The 19,699-nt window shown below is 49.2% G+C and overlaps 1 protein-coding gene across 3 annotated transcripts in view; it reads right to left on the reverse strand.

The window, feature by feature from the left end:
- Positions 1–19,699, reverse strand: part of PTK2B (protein tyrosine kinase 2 beta) — a 252,387-nt gene that overhangs the window by 137,633 nt on the left and 95,055 nt on the right. For 2 of the 3 annotated variants that reach the window (XM_063915028.1, XM_063915027.1), the window contains exon 2: positions 17,332–17,571. The exons of the other annotated variant lie outside the window; for it this stretch is intronic. In XM_063915028.1, the coding sequence (XP_063771098.1) occupies positions 17,332–17,523 (192 nt within the window). In that variant the 5' untranslated portion in view covers positions 17,524–17,571. The remainder of the gene's footprint in view (positions 1–17,331; positions 17,572–19,699) is intronic. 3 annotated transcript variants of the gene reach the window in all.

The raw sequence follows: 19,699 nt of genomic DNA on the forward strand, positions 1-19,699 counted from the left end.
TGAAGAGACCACGCTGCGAAGAAAAGCGTGAAGACCCAGTGACTGAGACGTCCGGAATCTCCCCGCGATGGAACCGTCCACGACCAGGACGTGCGGAACAGGAGTGTCCTGGGTACCAAGAGATGCCAGCGGAAGCGAAGGAGTACGCTGAGGAAGTAACGATGCCAGCGGAAGCGCAAGAGTACGCTGAGGAAGCAGAGGTGCCAGCGGAAGCGAAGAAGTACGCTGAGGAGGAAAGTAATGCCCCAGTCCGGATATCGGAGGAGGACTCGGACTACGGTGAGCTGTCCGCCGACGAATCCCTCCCAGAACAGATGGAGGACGACTCTGGCATCGGAAGCGCCGACGAGAGTGACTGGCAGGATCGGGTGGAGTCATGCTCCCAGTTGAATGCCCTCCGTGAAGAGGAGGAGATAGTCCTGGAGCAAGAATACCTGCCAGGAGTGCCGAAAGGGACCGACGTACGGGGACAGGACTGCGATGCCGTGGGAGGACCCGTTCCAGAGGAAGAGATAGGACCTTTGGAGATGCCCCACGAGGAAATGCGACATGTGGTGGCTGTTGCCCGGGAGGAAACGGATGCCCCGGAGGATTCCGCTGTTGGGTGGTGGTCGATACCACACCCGGACGACAGGGACGAAGCCACAGACGGTATCGGAGGCCAAGAGTGGGTGACTGTTGTCCCCGTGGAGGAAGATTCCCCTTGGTGGCCAACGTCGAGTGGCCGTGAAGAGATGGCACTCCCCCAGAGGATCCGCCGATGGAGGTCAGGACGCAAGAGGAACCCGGAGCTGGAGGAGGAAGGATGTGGGGTCACAGCTGGTCCAGGCTGGGCCCCCGAATGCACCCTCGCCGGAAGGACCTTGGAATTCCCTGACCCGCGGACGATGGACGTCGTGAGGAACTTTGTAGGGACTACAAAGGAAAAAGGGGGGGGAAATGTAAGGATGTGCCCTGTGGGCACATCCATGCTTGGTGCGTGGCGGCGGGTGTCCGGTGCAGGGATTACCTTTTTCCCTGCACCGGACCAGAGACTGCGGAGAGCGGCGCGGCGGCGCTTTGAACTTGGCGCCGCTCGGGCCGCCAATCAGAAGCGCCGCCCGCGGCATTTGAATCTTGGCGCCCTCCAGGAGCCAATCGCGGCTCCCGGAGCGGCAGCCAATCGTGGAGAGACGCGGCGAGCCAATCGGCGCTCGCCGCGTCATAGGCCCCGCCTCCGGCGTCTGACGTCAGACGCCGGGCGGGACGCAGAGCAGGAGGCCGCGCCGAAGAGCGGCGAGGAGAGAAGTCACGGCGGGAAGCAGCGGAGGAGGTCGTCGGCGCGCCGGAGCGCAGAAGAGGATCCGGCGCCGAGGAGAAGACGACGACCGCGGGGAGAGGCGGTCCTGAGGCCGCGGAAGAGGCCAGAAGACGTCGGCCTGCAGAAAGAAGATGTCCAGCGGCGGCTGGACGCAGGGAAAAGACGGAGGCGCCGCTGGCCAGGACGGGTCAGCGGCAGAAGACGGTGGAGGCCCCCGGGTTAGGTAAGGCCTCAGTGAGGCATCCTTCCCCCCCCTCCCCTTTTCCTCCCTCGACCACCAGGGACGGGCATTAGGCCCGAGGACACAATTCAGGCGCTAGGCCTGGGCACAGTTAGGAGTTTGGGCCCCCAATATTGATGAGGTGGTTTGGGCATTAGGCCCAAGCCACCCCACCCATGCGGCACCAGTTAGGCGGGCACTAGGCCCGGGGGACAATCTAGGCACTAGGCCTGTGGCTAATAGAGGGCGTTAGGCCCTAGGGTATTTGTGGCCAAATTAGGGATACATTAAGGTGACCCTGGGCACAAGGCCCAGGTCACCCAACGGACAGCAAGGTAGGCGGGCGCTAGGCCCGTGGGCAAAGTCAGGCCTCCGGCCTGTGGGCAGTTAGGGGGCGCTAGGCCCAGCGAAGCAGTGTTTCCCCGAGGTGAGTAAAGGTGGCGCTGGGCGCTAGGCTCAGGCCACCCTGAGAGTACGGTAGGTGGGTGAGCTGTGCGGTCCCCACTACTGGGTGTTCTGGGTCGGGTAGATAAAGGGACAGCACCGTTTTATGTTGTAACTCCGATAGTGTGATATATGTTACCGTGCAGGGCAAAGTGTATGTGTTTAAGTTGTGCCTAGTTGTGTTGCACCACACCCACAGAGCTAGTTTGAGGGCTCGGCTGTTGTATTTAGTGTAGGGTGTGACACTAGGGTAGAGTTAGGCCCTGCACGGCTGTTTCTCTTTGCCTCCTTACAGGGACCTGTAAGTGGAGAAGATCGGAGTGCAAGACTTGTGACGGTGAGTAGCATCCGTGTACGTCTGTCCCTTGTTTGTCCCCGAGCGCCGGAGTTAGGATTGCTCACGGACGTGAGAATCCCTTTCATCACACTACGTGCGAAAGCGCGAGTGTGTGAAAGCTGGGTAGCTGAGGCTTTGTGCCGGTGATGACCATTCACCCAGCCGGTGAAGGTCGCAGCCACCCCTGGGGTATCCCCTGTTCCACCGGAAGCAGGGTCGATACCCCCTTTAATGTAAACCCTTCTCTCCTCAGCTAGGTCGTCGGTCAGCTCCGAGGGGGAATCGCCGTGTCCGGATCCGACTGAAGAATTCCAGGTCCGTTGAAGGTTCCGGTACCTGAAGGTGAGAGAGAGCGGCGCCTGGTGAGTACAGAGTCTACACCTGCACGACAGCAGGCACCACCACCCGCACCTCTCACATTACTTCAGTGCTGATTGGTTGCCATGGGCAACTTTTCCACTGGCTCACTTCTCCGCTCTTATCACTTCTTAGTAAATGTCCCCCTAATCAGCTTTTTAATGTAACCAATACAGTAGCAGACAGTAGAGCACGGCGACTGTAAACTAAACATCTTGAGACGTCGTCTACAGTAAATACACTGTGCTCAGGCATGGCACTGACTGACAAACCAGTCATTACTGATAGCCCTGCGTGTGGCTCATTCAATGTCGTGCTCAAGGGCACCAGAGAACTGTGTGGAGAGAAGCAGACATTAGTACACGAGTGTGTCTGTCGTATCGCTGACATTATTCTGTATTACGCTCCCTCTTTCAGGGGTCTATTCGTGAAGCAGTGAAAAGAGTGGAAAAATTAGTCAGTGTAAAAGTTGCCCATGGCAACCAATCAGCTGCTCCGTATCATTTTATAGCATGCAAATTATAAATGTTACTTCAATGCTGATTGGTTGCCATGGGCAACTTCTCCACTGGCTCACTTCTCCACTCTTTTCTCTGCTTCATGAATAGACCCCTAAGTCTTAACTACAGTATGTGCAATGTGACAGAACACAGCACCACCCAAACAATACTGTGTATATATATCTCCTATATAATAGCCCTATTCTGTGACCTTGTGATTCATTTGCTAACGCTGGGCGGAGTTACAACAGTGGGCGGAGTTAGTCAAATGAGTCACAGAGATCTGGCCAAATCTACAGGAGACTAGGAGCAGAAGCAGATAGCATGGGCATTGGGCATGGCACAGGCAGGGGTGCAGACCTCCCAGCTTTCTGCAGGAGCTTTATCCAGGCAGAAGGAGGGAAACACACTCGGCGAAAAGGGGGCGTGGCTTCACGGGAGGGCCCCGTTTTCGTCAGTGAGGGAGCATGCCCAGCGCTCTGTGAGCTGCTGGCATGCTCCCAGGGGCTGATTATGAGTCCGGGGGGCCCAGGGCACTTGTGACAGGGGAGCCCTATCTCATGGCTGTGCCTGCTGTGGGTTAGGGGCGTGGCCTAATAGCGGCCCGCGTGGCCACGCCCCTTATGCAAATTTCGATTTTTATTTTTTTGATGGGATTTTGGCCCCTCAGCTAGGGCTAAATCCAGAGGAGGTGGTCGCTCCCCCCTACACACCCGCACAGGGAGAAGAAAGCAGGGAGACTGCTGCCTCCCTGCAACACCACAGACCTGCCAATATGCAGCAGCGTGTGCTGACTGTAGCACAAATGCTGCCGCTGTTGCTGGCAGGACGGGGGGGGGGGGAGCTTCTGAGCTGGAACAGAGCTACTCCAGCCGGGGGGCCCCCTAAAACTGTGGGGCCAACGGTACGTATCCCCTGACCCCCCCCCCACCTTAATCCGGCTCTGCTGCTGGAACCCCCCCCATTAGTCCGTACCCCCTGATGCCCCCTCTCCCTCTGTCTCCACTATTCACCGCTGCTCTGCTAAGCAGAACAGCGAGTACAGGAGCTTTCCAACTGCCCCCCCCCCCCACCGCCGGACACTGCGACCCGCGGGTGGGACAGCGGGACAGACCCCAAAAAATGGGACTGTCCCGCGAAAATCGGGACATTTGGGAGGTATGGGGGTGTGTGAGGGGTATGTCATACAGACAGACGGGCACCGGCTCACTGTGTGCTTGACCCCCCACATCGGCATACTCAGCAGGGTCTCTCTGGTGCGGAGGAGCGTCACTTTCTAGCACACTCCACACTTCTTAGCTGCAATTTAGTGGGGCACCTGCCGCTGTGCAGGTTCCGTACTGCCTCTGTTATCTCCAGCCCCGGCAACCCCACCGCTAGCTGCAGCACTGCCACCCGCAGTGAGGTGCGCCCAGCTCCTTCACACACTTTAGCTGGCGGGTAGCGCTACAGAAATCCGAGCTGCTTGCAGGCTCTGACCCACTCCTCCCTCCAGCCGCAGCGTCTCCTGGGAGCTAACCAGTCACTCCCAGTCTCCCCTTACCACAGTGCCCGGAAGCCGTGAGGTCCGCGCCACGTGCATGCTATGACCCCCTCCTCCCTCCAGCCGCAGTGTCTCCTGGGGGCTAACCAGTCATTTCCAGTCTCACCTTACCACAGTGCCCGGCAGCTGCGCGAGGTCTGCGGTGTGTGACTGAGGAGGGGGGGAGGGATGCGGACGGGCAGAGGAAGCAGGAATCCAGCCTGAGAGAGTCAGCCATGCCAAGTCTCCAGCAGCAGCAGATCCCAACAGGTTGGAGTGGAACAGCAGCAGCCAGCAGCAGTGACTCCGGTAAGACACATCTGTCTGTCACCACTGTTTTGTCCCTAATACCAATCTCTCCCGTGCCCTGTGTTCTGTCATGTCCCTGTCACCCCTGGCCTTGCCCTGCCACCCTTATCCTGGCCCTTTCACCCTTATCCTGGCCCTGTCACCCTTATCCTGTCCCTATAATTTCTGTCCTGGCCCCGTCACCCCTGTCCTGGCCCCGTCACCCCTGTCCTGGCACCGTCACCCCTGTCCTGGCCCCGTCAACCCTGTACTGACCCTGCCACCCCTGTCCTGGCCCTGTTACTGCATACCCTCCAACTACCTTTTATGGCATATACAGTACCCGCAGCGCCTCCAGACCTCTCCCCAATGCACCACACCTCCGCACCTTCCCCTCCACCACATGCGGCACTCCACCCCTCCCCCACATGCTGTGCCTCCAGACCCCCTACACCACCCGTGGCTCCCACCCCTCCACCCCTTCACCACCCACAGCACCTCCAGGCCCCTTCCACCATTCACCCCCCTTATATGTCTCCCCCCACACCTGCCCCCTCCACCCGCAGCATCTGCAGACACCCTCCTCCATCAGCGGTCCCCCCCTCCCCCACCCCTCCCCCACCAATGGCACCCCCGCACCTGCCCCTCCACCACCTGCAGCACCTCCGGACCTCCTTTCCCATCCGCCGCAACACCCGTACCTGCCCCTACCCTACCCATGGTGCCTGCGGTCCCCTACCCCACCCCCGGCACTCCCGTCCCTTCCCATCCCACAGCACCTCCGGAACCCTTCATCCATCCACAACATCCCCACACCTGCCCCTCTCCCACCCGTGGCACCCCTGCCCCTCCCCCACCTTCAGTGCCTCCGGACCCCTCCCCCATCTGCATCCCCCACTCCTCTGCCCCTCCCCCACGCGCAGCACCTCCCGAACCTTCCCCATCCGGGCCCCACCCCCACTTCTGCCTCCCCTCCACCCGCAGCATCTACAGACACCATCCGCAGTCCCCCCCGCACCCGCTACATTCTGTACATTGTGCCCTGCAGGTGCTGTTCACGCCGTCGCAAGGGGCTGCGCCTCCTTCACCATCGCACGCCCTTTCATTGTGCAATATTTAACCACTAACAAAGGAATGCAGGTAATAATCCATATAATACAAATATTAAACCCCAGAAAGGCATGCAAGGGTTAAGGGGGCGTAGCCCCTTGCGACGGTGTGAAGAGCGCCCGTAGGGCGCGATGAAGCACCTAGTATATATATATATATACACACACACACACATGAAAAAAGTCACTATAGTTTATACTTTGAAACTGTCGGCTGCTACAGTAATTTGGACACTCCCGGGAAAATGTAGTAGGGCCTGAGTTTGCGGAGGTTCAGGATTTCTGGGCAAAACCAGCTTGATTGCCAATACAAGCAACTGCTCTACCTGCATCTCCTTTGTTACATCCGCCCCATAGCTGACCAGTGACCGGGGGTCATTCTGTGTGTTCACTGCTTCACTGGCATGAGCTGCTAAGCTGTGTGATTTACCAAGGTCTGGAATGCGGAGCATTCTGAAGCCTGACACCATCCACTAAACGCCATCTGAGGATGGCGTTACCCTATAATATGATAAATGAGCCCCTCCATGTAGCCAATCCTAAATAAGACAAATCCCTGTTTGGAGATAAGTTCAGTGAGAAGAAGGGAATAAAGTTTGGGGTAACAAGGAGCCCACGCTCCCTCCGTCACACAGCTCAGCTAATGCGTTCCAGCCCACGGTGCTGAGACATACTGGCTGTGGTGAGTAATTCCAGGGATTCCTTTCTTTTCTGACTTTTCGCTCACATTTCTATACCTGCAGATAAGTGATGAGCAGGGAAGAGATATAATAATAGGCTGCTAGAACTCCTATGAGCAGCTGATAGACGCTGTCCCAGCCGTAACGCACGTCAAGTAAGATATATATACATATTCTTTTTACTAAGAAATGTCTCACAACGGCGAATGACAGTACAAACAGATCAGCTTATCAAATAAAGTCTCACTCGCTGAATGGGTGGAAAATTGCTGTGTTGGATGATGAGCGTTTAGTGTGGGCGTGGTGTGTGACGGGATGTACAGCAAGAGGTCGGTATATCTCGCCCCAAGTCACCTGCTAGGTGTGGTACCTGATTGCGAGTGGCCCCTAGGAATCAAACCCACTATTGTGGTGATATATACTTTTATATATATGCTAAGTGTGAGTGCAATGGAGAAGTACATTTTAACCCTTTTTTTGCAGTATTGCACTATTTTTCCTATATTTCTGTTTGCTTTTAAGAGTTGTCGAAGTCAGAAAAATGTCTCAATGCACACTGCCATATTTGCACCGCACACTGGTCCGTGCTGCGCATGCGTATGCTCTCCCGTGGAAGCGCATACCCGCAATAGCGTGCACTCGCACGCGCAGTATGCGCATTTACGGTAGAGTTTATGTGATCGTAGCGTGCGACTCATTCGTTACAAAAGTTCACAATTAATGTCGTTTATAGATCATGTTCCCCTCAATAGTTTCTGTAAGTTTGGTTTAGATAGAATGTCCCTGAGCGGAGGAGTCCCTCTTTGTATTGCACGAAGGGTCTAACAGGAGTCATACAGCAGTATTTGGTACCCATCGGAAGAGTATTTAATTAGCAATATTCCGGTGTTGGTTTGGAGCGTATTAATCGCTCGTGCGAATAGTTATGAACATAAGAAGTTTATGTCCATTTCTATTATTTACCCATACTCAGGTATGCGGCGGGAAACCCAGTTTCCCACCCACCTGAGCCGTTTAAACTCAGCACAGCCCACCTGTATGAATCAACCTATGACCTTTGGTTACAGTACAGGGCCGAATTCCTGTGTCCAATAAACTGAAGGATTGTAGGACCAGGAGATTGCATTGTGTGTGGGGCATAAATAGGCAGGCCGACCACATCCAGCTCTCACTCTCTCATCAACGGTTATCTGCTGATAATCGGGAGCTGGATATCGAGGCGCAGGCGATCATACCCTTTGTGCGTAAGTTCTCTCCGTAATCATTGTCTTTCTGTGAGCCAATTCCTCTCTCTCCCTCTGTGTCTATTTCTCTCTCTCTATTTTCTCTTTTCTCTCGTAACTCCCCTAGACTAAACTTTATAGTATTGTATTGTATTGTGTTAGGCCAGGATAGTATTGTAGTTTATCCCTTAGTTAGGTGTTTGGTTAGGAAGTCTTTGTTATATTGTAGTGTATCATTTGTACTGTGTTACTCTTTTACAAGTATACTAGATATAATACAGATAATAGGCTTTGGAACCCTAAAACAGTATCTGTGTATTTACTATAGTGTTAAGTGTTCACTTGAGCGTCGGTGACGCTCAAACAGCTTTGTAGGTAGTCAGGCTACACAAAGTTGCATTTACACCCTGTACTCACATTAAAGGTATTCTGTGTGTTTCGTCGGTATAAGGTTTAATATCAAGGTATAGTGTTGTGAGCGTCTGCATCGCTGGTGACCTCCTCGTGGTCTCGAGTGTATGCTACGCCATAGCGAATCATTCCCCTAGACATAACCAATAACGTGTCCTGTGATCGCTGGGCCGTGAGCGAACGTGACGCTTGAGCGTCTCGCCTACGGCTGAGCGATCGTTACGCAAATAGCGTACCATTACGGTATTTCTTAAGTAAACAGCGTACAGTGTTCTTAGCTTCATAAGGGTTGTTTATACGACATAGGAATTTAGCATTGTCAATTGGGGACTCGTCCGATCCTTTTCACATCTGCACTAGGTAGATCAGCAGACATTATCCCCCAGCAAAAGGGTGGGAGGTTGTCTCGCAGTTGCTGACGGGATAAGCGTCTGCTTCACTTAGGTAAAGAGTGCTGAAGGAATCCGGTAACCGGAAGTAAGAACAAAACGCTTGTCTTTTAAAAACTGTTTATTTGTCTTTTGTCTTGCGTACGCACGCATATATCTGCATTTCTGTTCCATTTTTCGTATATCACTATTCCTGTTTGCCAAATTTTATAGTTGATAGAAAGGGCTAAAAGGAGATTTGCTGTTATTTAATAAGTAGAGGTAATAGTTAAAGTATAGAACAACACACGGCTTGTCCGAGAGACGAGGCAGCCAGTGTGCAGTGTGGATTGCGGTAGATGATCAGGGATCGTCTACATTGATAAAATATATATTGTGTTACGGTGGATCCTTTGCATTGCGTACACGTGTCGCTAACAAAGACTAGCGTACGCAATCCGAAAGGCAGACGCACGCAGCGTACACTACGCAACGTAGCGTCTGGTTACGCCCACGTAGCTCAAGTCACGAAAAGTTGAATTAGCGCAAAGCGATAATTAGCGCAAAGGCGATAAGTAACGCACAGCGGTAAATAACGCAAGGCGATAAATAACACAAATTGATTTCAGCTTTCCAAAACTTAGTTTAAATACCTTGTTTTACTGTAGTACCTCTGGGGAGAGCTATCAGACTACGGGAAATGATTTTTCTGATCAGAAAACTATAAGAATGATATTGGGTTGAAAACGGTATGAGTGTATTGAATCCCGCTTTGTGGACTTTGTGATCTAGGTGATAATCCCGCTTTGTGGACTTTGTGATCTATGTGATAATTTGTGATCTATGTGGAATGTGATGAGCACGATCTGAGTGAAAACGTGCAACAGAGTGTGATAAAGTTTTCGTTGTATTACGCTCTGGCTGTTTTGGAGCACAGTAGGGAGACTCCAATGATCCTACCATTTATGGGCAACAAGTGTCTATAAGTGGTACGATTGGACCGCACGGTTGTATGTGTGACCAAAAACAACGGGTTATGAGGTCGTATATCCATGCGTAAATCTTGCCCTCATACGTGTTGTAGGGAGCACATGCAAGCGTGATTTGTGTAAAGAAAAAGGAAGGGAATTTTCTCAGGAAAATCTCTAGAGATAGGGCCTGCAACGGCTACACGTGTCTGCTAGAAGGCGGAACGGAGATACCCGGAGCAGAAGAAGTTTTAAGGAAGTTCTGTGTTTGGTGCATTTTAGGAAGTTTTTTCTGTGTTAAAAAGGTCCACAATGGCAGCCAAGTGCACAATACAGAGACGGTCGGAGGTCGGGATTCAGACTCCAGAGGCTTGCAGACCCCGAGGGTCTGCTCGGTTAGTAATGTGGGGGAAATATGGTCCCCACTCTGAGACCTTTTGTGATGAATGGACACGAATGACTGCGGGGGATAAGGCACCATTTCCCGGGATAGGTAGTTTTGACTCAGAGGTGTTGCATAATTTAAGGCAAAGGATATGTCTCATCAAATCAGCAAAGAGACGAATCAAGCATTATGATTGTTTACAAATATGGCAACAGGAGAGTGAAATGCAAAGAAATATAACTTACTTACCTAACTTTCATCTTGAGAGAGGAGAAGTGGCAATGGAGGGGATTGTGGTTGCGGAGAGAAGCACAAGGGTGAACAATAAAAATGCTCTTAGCAACAGTAGTACAGATAATAAGAATAAGTGTAATAAATGTAACAAAGATAATTGTAATACTGTTGAATGTACAACTATTAACCCATGCAAGTCGCACCCCATGTTAAACTTTCCTCAGGAACACCAACCAGAAAGTGAACCAAGAACGATGTCGGCACCTCTTTCAGAAGCCATCACACAAGACGTCCAGGTGGACACGACCCAGTCGGTAAAAACTGTAATCAAACCCCCTAATGGAGGGTCAGGTGAGGTCGTGTTCACAGGTATGTATGGTAATATACATCACGCACAAACAAATGTACCTTATATCCTAGAACCAATTCAGAATGACATTACTGGACTTAATCCTGTTAGGGTAATTGCAGTACCAAATGGGGAAACTGACTCTTCAGGAATCACTCCTGTCAGGAACATCGCCATGTACTGCCCTTTTTCCCGAACAGAATTAAGAGCAATTCTGTCTGAATTTCCTGATCCCAGGAAAGATTTAGTTGCTTGTCAAAGATACATTAGAGTGCTAGGACATACTGCAGAGCCAAGTAACAAAGATTGGAGGACAGTGCTGAGGGCATGTTTACCCCCCGATGTTGATTCATTGAAATTTATCACTGATTGTAAGCTAGATGAGGAAGTGCCACTAACAAACAAGTATAACCAAGATAATATAAAAAGAATCAATCTACAGTTGAAAGAATATTTTCCTACAGTAGCAAAGTGGAATAAAATCTATACAATAAGACAAAAAGAAGGTGAATCCGCAGAAGAGTATTTTCACCGGGCTCTGCAGGATATGGCTAGGTACACTGGTATAGATGACATTGAAACTAATGTACACCACAGAGAGGTAGCTGTGTCCGTATTAGCGAGCAACTTGAAAGACACACTAAAAATTAGGGTACAAACTTCAATACCTCATTGGAGAGGTATCTCGGTGGCGGCATTAAGAGAGTCCGCTATCGAGCATGACCGAAATATCCAAAGAACCAGGGAAGCGCAGGGAGAGCGGTTGATGACACTGAACATCCAAGCACTAGAGGATGCATCAAGTCGACCGGAACCCCAGGCCCCTAGCACATGGAGAAGGCCAAGGATTTGTTACCATTGTAGAAGAGAAGGGCATTATGCCAACAACTGTAATAACCCACATAAAGTTAGACCCCCTAGACCAAGAAATGAGCAAAGTTACAACATACACCATTATAATCAGGGATCATATAGGAAGAATTTTGGGCCACACCCATAAAATATAGTCAAGAAAGGTGATCATTAGGACTGATGGTAAGCCTGAGGTAACGATTAATAAAGTGGGAGGTCATTCACTAAAGACACAGGGATGACCAGGTGAAACGTTGTAAATGTATTTGTGAAAAATGTTTTTCTCTCCCTCTCTCTATCCCCATCTCTGACTAGTAGTGGTAAGAATTCACACATTGCATATCCACTTGGTCCTTGCAGAAGTCTACCAAACCCCAGCATGACCTCCGCCACAATGTATTCTGGCCAGATACAGACAGTGGAATAATGCAAGTGCTGGTGGGGAGGGACTGCTCAAGGAGACCATTAGACACGTAGATACGACAGCCTGATAGTCTGACAATGTTTTTCTAATGCTAACAATGTTTTCTTACAATGTTTAAAAATGCTTTGTTTCTCTTCTCTTATTGGTGGTTATTGTCGGGTTATGTAATGTATATATGCACATGAATTGTTCTCTATCTCTTTTGTTTTTTTTATTTTCTCTCTCTTCTCACTCATGTTTCCATGGTTTAAAGATGTTATGTCACCCCTCAGTTGGACCAATGGTAATGCCAGATTTTTGCTCCTTACAGAAAGATCGTCGGTTAGGAAGGAATATTGCATCACCAGAATGATCGTTTTTGAAGACTGAGAGACAACACCTTTGAGAGGACAGCAGAACAAGAAGAACAACAAGACGAGAGAACTTATTATCGTAACAAGTTCTCTCCCCCTCAAACTGATTTTCTTATACCCCATTTACAAATTTCTTCTTTTCTCCTCCTGTAAGATGGACTTGCCCCAAGAGACTGTGATATGGATTTTTTCCCGTTAACCATGATGTTGACCAGAGCAGTCTGTTTCGGTGAGAGTACCAGTGAGGTCGAGAAAGGATCCAGAAAGGTCCTGAGGACTGAGACGGAGGTGTAAATTTCCAATAGCAACCCAATCACCAAGCAAAGGCGAGTACCGGGCACGATCTAACCACCCTGTTATCTGTAAACATTTTCTTTGAAGGATTGTTAGTTTAAGAAGAAAGACCGTATCTGTAGGCTCTGTAACAAGAATGCCAATCCAGTCTTAATAACCATATGGACCGGCATCCATTGAGTGACTATCACTCTCTAGTGGGTAGCGTATTAAACCAAACAGATTGTTGGGTATGCTCTCAAGTACCTCAGGGTCACAGCAAATCAGGGCTAGTACCATTTCCTTTAACGTTAGGGGAGGTACTTGAGCTAAGTGGTGGGAGACCGGTGGACCGGAGGTTTAACATCTCCAGCCCTCCCAGTTTGAAGCTCCACCAATACCATGTGGATAGGTCCCTCTTATGTTTTAACATCTCCAATCCTAGAAAACCGGGAAATTGGGAAGTGTCATGGAGCAACCTTACCATGACCTTTTCACACAGAGCAGATAGAATGCCTACAGATACAGAGCTTGTACGCCACATAGCCAGTAGAGGAAAATCTTTCCGGTATAGGTATACCTTAGGAAATAGAATTACTAAAGTGGGAGAGGTATCACCAGGATACTGTGCACATATCATACAGACTGATACATGTATTAGACAGATGGAAGAATTAGGGTCAGGAGATTTCACCTGGAAGGTTTGTAACATGGTCATGTCCTTCTCCGTCCCTTATGTTCTCCCCGATGATGCATATTTCATATGCGGGAGAAAGGCGTACAAGTGGCTTGCCCCAAACTCTGAAGGATTGTGTTATATTGGAAAAGTATTGCCTGAAGTGATGACTGTAACACATGACAAAATGAAAGACATACACCGTGGTGCCCAAGCTCCTTATACTCACACTCACTACGAACACCGAGTTAAAAGACACCTGTCAGAAAGGTTAGAGCATCCGGCCTCTGATCTTATCCATGAATCCACCGGGATTCAGGTTCTGGTAGCGTTAGATTTCACTCGTACCGCTCGAGGAGTGATGAATTATAAATACATTTCCGCACTCGCCAATTTGTTAGATAATATCACTGAAATGTATGATGACACGTTTAGATACACCGGAAGAGAACTCCAAGCTTACAAAACGGAACTAGTTCAGCATAGGATGGTTCTTAATTACCTTACAGCAGTAACAGGCGGATATTGTGTTACATTGGCAACACAGTACGGTATAAAGTGTTGCACGTATATCACAAATAACACCGAGGATCCGGTAGAGGTCATAGACCAAAAGATGGACGATATTCTGCAATTAAAGTGGGAATTTCGTCGGAAACACAATCTCACCCTTGCTGCTGTAGGTAATGAGCTGACTGGTTGGGTGTCATGGTTGAACCCGCGAAATTGGTTCTCCGGTTTAGGAGACTGGGCTCAAGGAGTCATAATGGATGTTGGAAAGTTTCTACTGTGTATCTTGGGTGTCGTTATATCGATTGGATTGATATTTAGATGCGGGCAGGCTTTGATGAGGTGTAAACAAAGTACGAAAGTGATGAGCTTGAGGAGTGAGGAAACTGTAATTAACCTGGATTTGATTTATGACCCAATGCTAGAAACCATGACGTAATGATGTAATGAGTATACGGTCCGTCTTTCACCCATTTCTATGTTTTCCTCCGAGGTACAAAGACCCACGTAGACGAAGGACCTGATGAGCCAAGGGGCCGACAACGGAAAGATGGAAAGAAGAAGAGCAGACGACCTGATATACAAGATTTTATGGACAATGCCATGGGTACCCCAGTTTCCCTAGGAACTTTAAAATCACGCTAGCCCAACATTTTTTGTAAATCCATGGACGTTGTTTGCTTTACTCACGATTTATGAGCAAAAGCACAAAGAAGAAGACTGCAATCAAACGACACCAATCAAGACCTCAATCGACGAACGTACATTAACCTGACATAGAATATCATTGCATTTTTCGTAAGTGTTCTTTATCTTCATCTCTGCAACCCTCAGGTAATAACACACATAGTCGATAGGGAATACAGGCACAGATAGCAGCAACCACATACCCCCCCAATTCATGTATCATCAACTAAAATGTGCATCCCCATTGTGTTACAACCACAGCCGAAATGAGCTCGGTAGAGTTTGACAGCCCATCCACAGACCTGTACCACAGGATAAGAAGGAATTCAAATGTATACTTCGCAATACCTCGAAGCTTGATTTACCACACGTACGGCACGATGATACATGACCCCCCCAAACATGGACTCATACACACATGCTCCTGCTTTCTCACTAGGTCATACTCTCTTCACACCTACTCCATTCTTCCTCCTTTCCCCACCATGGAAATCAATTAACCCCTGACTTACATTTTTCTCCTTAAATATTTTGTGGCAGTTATTATTGACTGCCAAAGGGTGGACTGTCGAAGTCAGAAAAATGTCTCAATGCACACTGCCATATTTGCACCGCACACTGGTCCGTGCTGCGCATGCGTATGCTCTCCCGTGGAAGCGCATACCCGCAATAGCGTGCACTCGCACGCGCAGTATGCGCATTTACGGTAGAGTTTATGTGATCGTAGCGTGCGACTCATTCGTTACAAAAGTTCACAATTAATGTCGTTTATAGATCATGTTCCCCTCAATAGTTTCTGTAAGTTTGGTTTAGATAGAATGTCCCTGAGCGGAGGAGTCCCTCTTTGTATTGCACGAAGGGTCTAACAGGAGTCATACAGCAGTATTTGGTACCCATCGGAAGAGTATTTAATTAGCAATATTCCGGTGTTGGTTTGGAGCGTATTAATCGCTCGTGCGAATAGTTATGAACATAAGAAGTTTATGTCCATTTCTATTATTTACCCATACTCAGGTATGCGGCGGGAAACCCAGTTTCCCACCCACCTGAGCCGTTTAAACTCAGCACAGCCCACCTGTATGAATCAACCTATGACCTTTGGTTACAGTACAGGGCCGAATTCCTGTGTCCAATAAACTGAAGGATTGTAGGACCAGGAGATTGCATTGTGTGTGGGGCATAAATAGGCAGGCCGACCACATCCAGCTCTCACTCTCTCATCAACGGTTATCTGCTGATAATCGGGAGCTGGATATCGAGGCGCAGGCGATCATACCCTTTGTGCGTAAGTTCTCTCCGTAATCATTGTCTTTCTGTGAGCCAATTCCTCTCTCTCCCTCTGTGTCTATTTCTCTCTCTCTATTTTCTCTTTTCTCTCGTAACTCCCCTAGACTAAACTTTATAGTATTGTATTGTATTGTGTTAGGCCAGGATAGTATTGTAGTTTATCCCTTAGTTAGGTGTTTGGTTAGGAAGTCTTTGTTATATTGTAGTGTATCATTTGTACTGTGTTACTCTTTTACAAGTATACTAGATATAATACAGATAATAGGCTTTGGAACCCTAAAACAGTATCTGTGTATTTACTATAGTGTTAAGTGTTCACTTGAGCGTCGGTGACGCTCAAACAGCTTTGTAGGTAGTCAGGCTACACAAAGTTGCATTTACACCCTGTACTCACATTAAAGGTATTCTGTGTGTTTCGTCGGTATAAGGTTTAATATCAAGGTATAGTGTTGTGAGCGTCTGCATCGCTGGTGACCTCCTCGTGGTCTCGAGTGTATGCTACGCCATAGCGAATCATTCCCCTAGACATAACCAATAACGTGTCCTGTGATCGCTGGGCCGTGAGCGAACGTGACGCTTGAGCGTCTCGCCTACGGCTGAGCGATCGTTACGCAAATAGCGTACCATTACGGTATTTCTTAAGTAAACAGCGTACAGTGTTCTTAGCTTCATAAGGGTTGTTTATACGACATAGGAATTTAGCATTGTCAGAGTGAAATGACACCATAAGGGGAGTGTGCAATGACAATATTTTTCCATATAAAAGGGATTGCCTTCAACCAAATGAAGAGTGGAAAAAGGAAATAAAGGGCCTAATTCAGACCTGATCACTCCTCTGCGAATTTGCAGAGGTCTGTAATCAGATAGTCACCGCCCAGACAGAGTGAAAATCTGCCCCGTGCAAGTCTGCGTACGCCGTGCGAAAATCCTTGCAAACGCTGCAAATCCGTTTACAACTCGCTCACCATCAAATGCACAGTCTGTGCATAGCCCAGGACTTACTCCTACAGTGTGATGAGAACAGGCTGATCGAGGCCGAAGCTGACGTCACACACCCGCCCTGAAAACGCTTGGACACGCCTGCGTTTTTCCTGACACTCCCAGAAAAAGGCCAGTTTCGCAGGCTGCAGTTACAGGCGTTTGCGCAGATTTTAAATGATCTTTGTTTTATAGACGCATTTTTTGTCAGGCTGAGTCCAGAGACGGGCGTCACACGATAGGTAGCTCTCCCGGGAAGGATGGGTGACTATGTGCAGCAATTACTGCGATTTCCAAGTGTAATGGAGAAGTAATAGGGATCCGCTGCACTTTCCGTCAGGTCTAGGATCACCTACTGTTCCACTGCACCCAGCAAGCCATCCTGTACGTATATGTGTGCGCTCCGTGACAAACAAACATAATTATTAGTTGCCCGTAGCAACCACTCAGATTCTAGCAATCACTTTACAGAAAGTACTAGATAAAGGACAGCTATTATCTGATTAGTTGCTAAGGGCAACACCTTCACTTAATGCCTTATTTGGTTGCTATGGGCAACACCTTCACTTAATGCCTAACTCTTCTGCAGAACTCACCCGTATCTCGGTGAATATGCTGCACTTCACCAGCTTAAAGTTCTTCATCAGGTTGGAACTGTTGCTATGGAAACACACTTTGAGTATCCGCATCTCTTCCTTACTGATCTCCATATCAGGTGGCGACTCGGCGCGTCCATCTGACCTCATAAACGTGCCTCCCCTGGAGCGGCTGAGAGCGTCCAGCGACATCCTGGCACGGAAAGGAGCGCCGGCTAAGAACTGGACATCACTTATTATCTGTGGGGAGAAAAAAATGGGATCTTGTCAGACATCACAGACAACACCGAGGAAAGGGCTTATCTCAACTTCATACCAGGGCCGGATCTAGGGGGGGCGAAGGGGGCGACCGCCCCCCCCCTAACACAGTCATAGCCACGCCCACTTTTGAGCAAAAGAGAGCTCTCCTGGGAGAGCCTGAGGCAGAACGATGTGCTGCAGCTTATACCACAGCAGCACAGAGGAGCCAGGAGAGCAAAGGTTACAGAGCATTTGCCCCTCACTTGCTGGTGTGTGGGTACTAGGGCTAATAAATACAATTACCCCATAGCACAGTCACATGTACATAGAACAATCACAAAGCTACTATCTCACTCAAAAAGTTCAGTCAGAATTGAGAGAGGAGGAGTTAGGATTGCAGATGGGAGGAGTTGGGACTGTAGAGGGAGGAGTCAAGATTAAACAGTAAACCGCCCCCCCTAAAGAAAAGTCTAGATCCGTCCCTGCTTCATACATAAGGGTCTATTCATGAAGCAGTGAAAAGTGTGGAGAAGTGAGCCAGTGGAGAAGAACCAATCAGCATTGAAGTAACATTTATAATTTGCATACTATAAAATCATACAGAGCAACTGATTGGTTGCCATGGACAACTTCTCCACTCTTTTTACTGCTTCATGAATAGACCCCCTTGTTCCTCAAACATGGGGCATCATAACCCTCGGAGCTATTCTGGTGCAAGATGTATACCTCCTAGCAAGCAGCGATTTATTTGAGCAGAGTGGCTCCCATCATATAGGACCCGGCACGTAAATGCACCACGCTCTGTAACCACTCCAGGGAACATTGAAGCCGAGCAAACTGCGCCAAGGTTGTTAAATGTATGATTGTATGGTGGTAACTGTGTTGTATTTCCCAGGCAACGTGCGGCACACCAACTGCTGTGGAACTACACATCCCTGCATGCCCTGCCAGAGTTTAGCATGCCCTAACAGCAAAGCTGTGACAGGGCATGCTGGGATGTGTAGTTCCACAGCAGCTGGAGTGTTACACATTGCCTACTCCTGCTGTACTGTATGTACGTTGTATGTTTTCTGTTTCCTCATAAAATTGTGCAATTTTTCTATTTTTATGTATTTAGGGAGATATTGTGGCTGATAGTGTAGGGGAGTACATGCCCACATGGCTTTGGCCACGCCCGCACCGCACTGACCACACCCATATAGTACTGGTCACACCCATACAGCACTGGCCACACCTTCTTTGCTTCTTAGTATAGGCCAGTGATGGCTAACCTTGACACTCCAGCTGTTGTTGAACTACACATCCCAGCATGCCCTGCATCAGTTTTAGCATGGCCAAATAACAAAACGGATGCAGGGCATGCTGGGATGTGTAGTTCAACAACAGCTGGAGTGTCAAGGTTAGCCATCACTGGTATAGGCCCTTGTTCATTTTCAACTCCAGGCCCATGCGGCCCTTATTCCGGCCCAGGTTATGCCCCGCTTCAGCAATTTGAACCGTTTTGGAAATGACGGTCTAACACTGGAAATAACCAGTGTTATCTGGCGCTCCCCACGCAGCTGAAAATAAGAATTTACTTACCGATAATTCTATTTCTCGTAGTCCGTAGTGGATGCTGGGGACTCCGTAAGGACCATGGGGAATAGCGGCTCCGCAGGAGACTGGGCACAAAAGTAAAGCTTTAGAACTACCTGGTGTGCACTGGCTCCTCCCCCTATGACCCTCCTCCAAGCCTCAGTTAGGATACTGTGCCCGGACGAGCGTACACAATAAGGAAGGATTTTGAATCCCGGGTAAGACTCATACCAGCCACACCAATCACACCGTACAACTCGTGATCTAAACCCAGTTAACAGCATGATAACAGAGGAGCCTCTAGAAAAGATGGCTCACTACAGCAATAACCCGATTTTTTGGTAACAATAACCATGTACCAGTATTGCAGACAATCCGCACTTGGGATGGGCGCCCAGCATCCACTACGGACTACGAGAAATAGAATTATCGGTAAGTAAATTCTTATTTTCTCTAACGTCCTAAGTGGATGCTGGGGACTCCGTAAGGACCATGGGGATTATACCAAAGCTCCCAAACGGGCGGGAGAGTGCGGATGACTCTGCAGCACCAA

Source organism: Pseudophryne corroboree, chromosome 4, assembly GCF_028390025.1.
Source record: "Pseudophryne corroboree isolate aPseCor3 chromosome 4, aPseCor3.hap2, whole genome shotgun sequence".
Lineage (NCBI taxonomy): Eukaryota > Metazoa > Chordata > Amphibia > Anura > Myobatrachidae > Pseudophryne > Pseudophryne corroboree.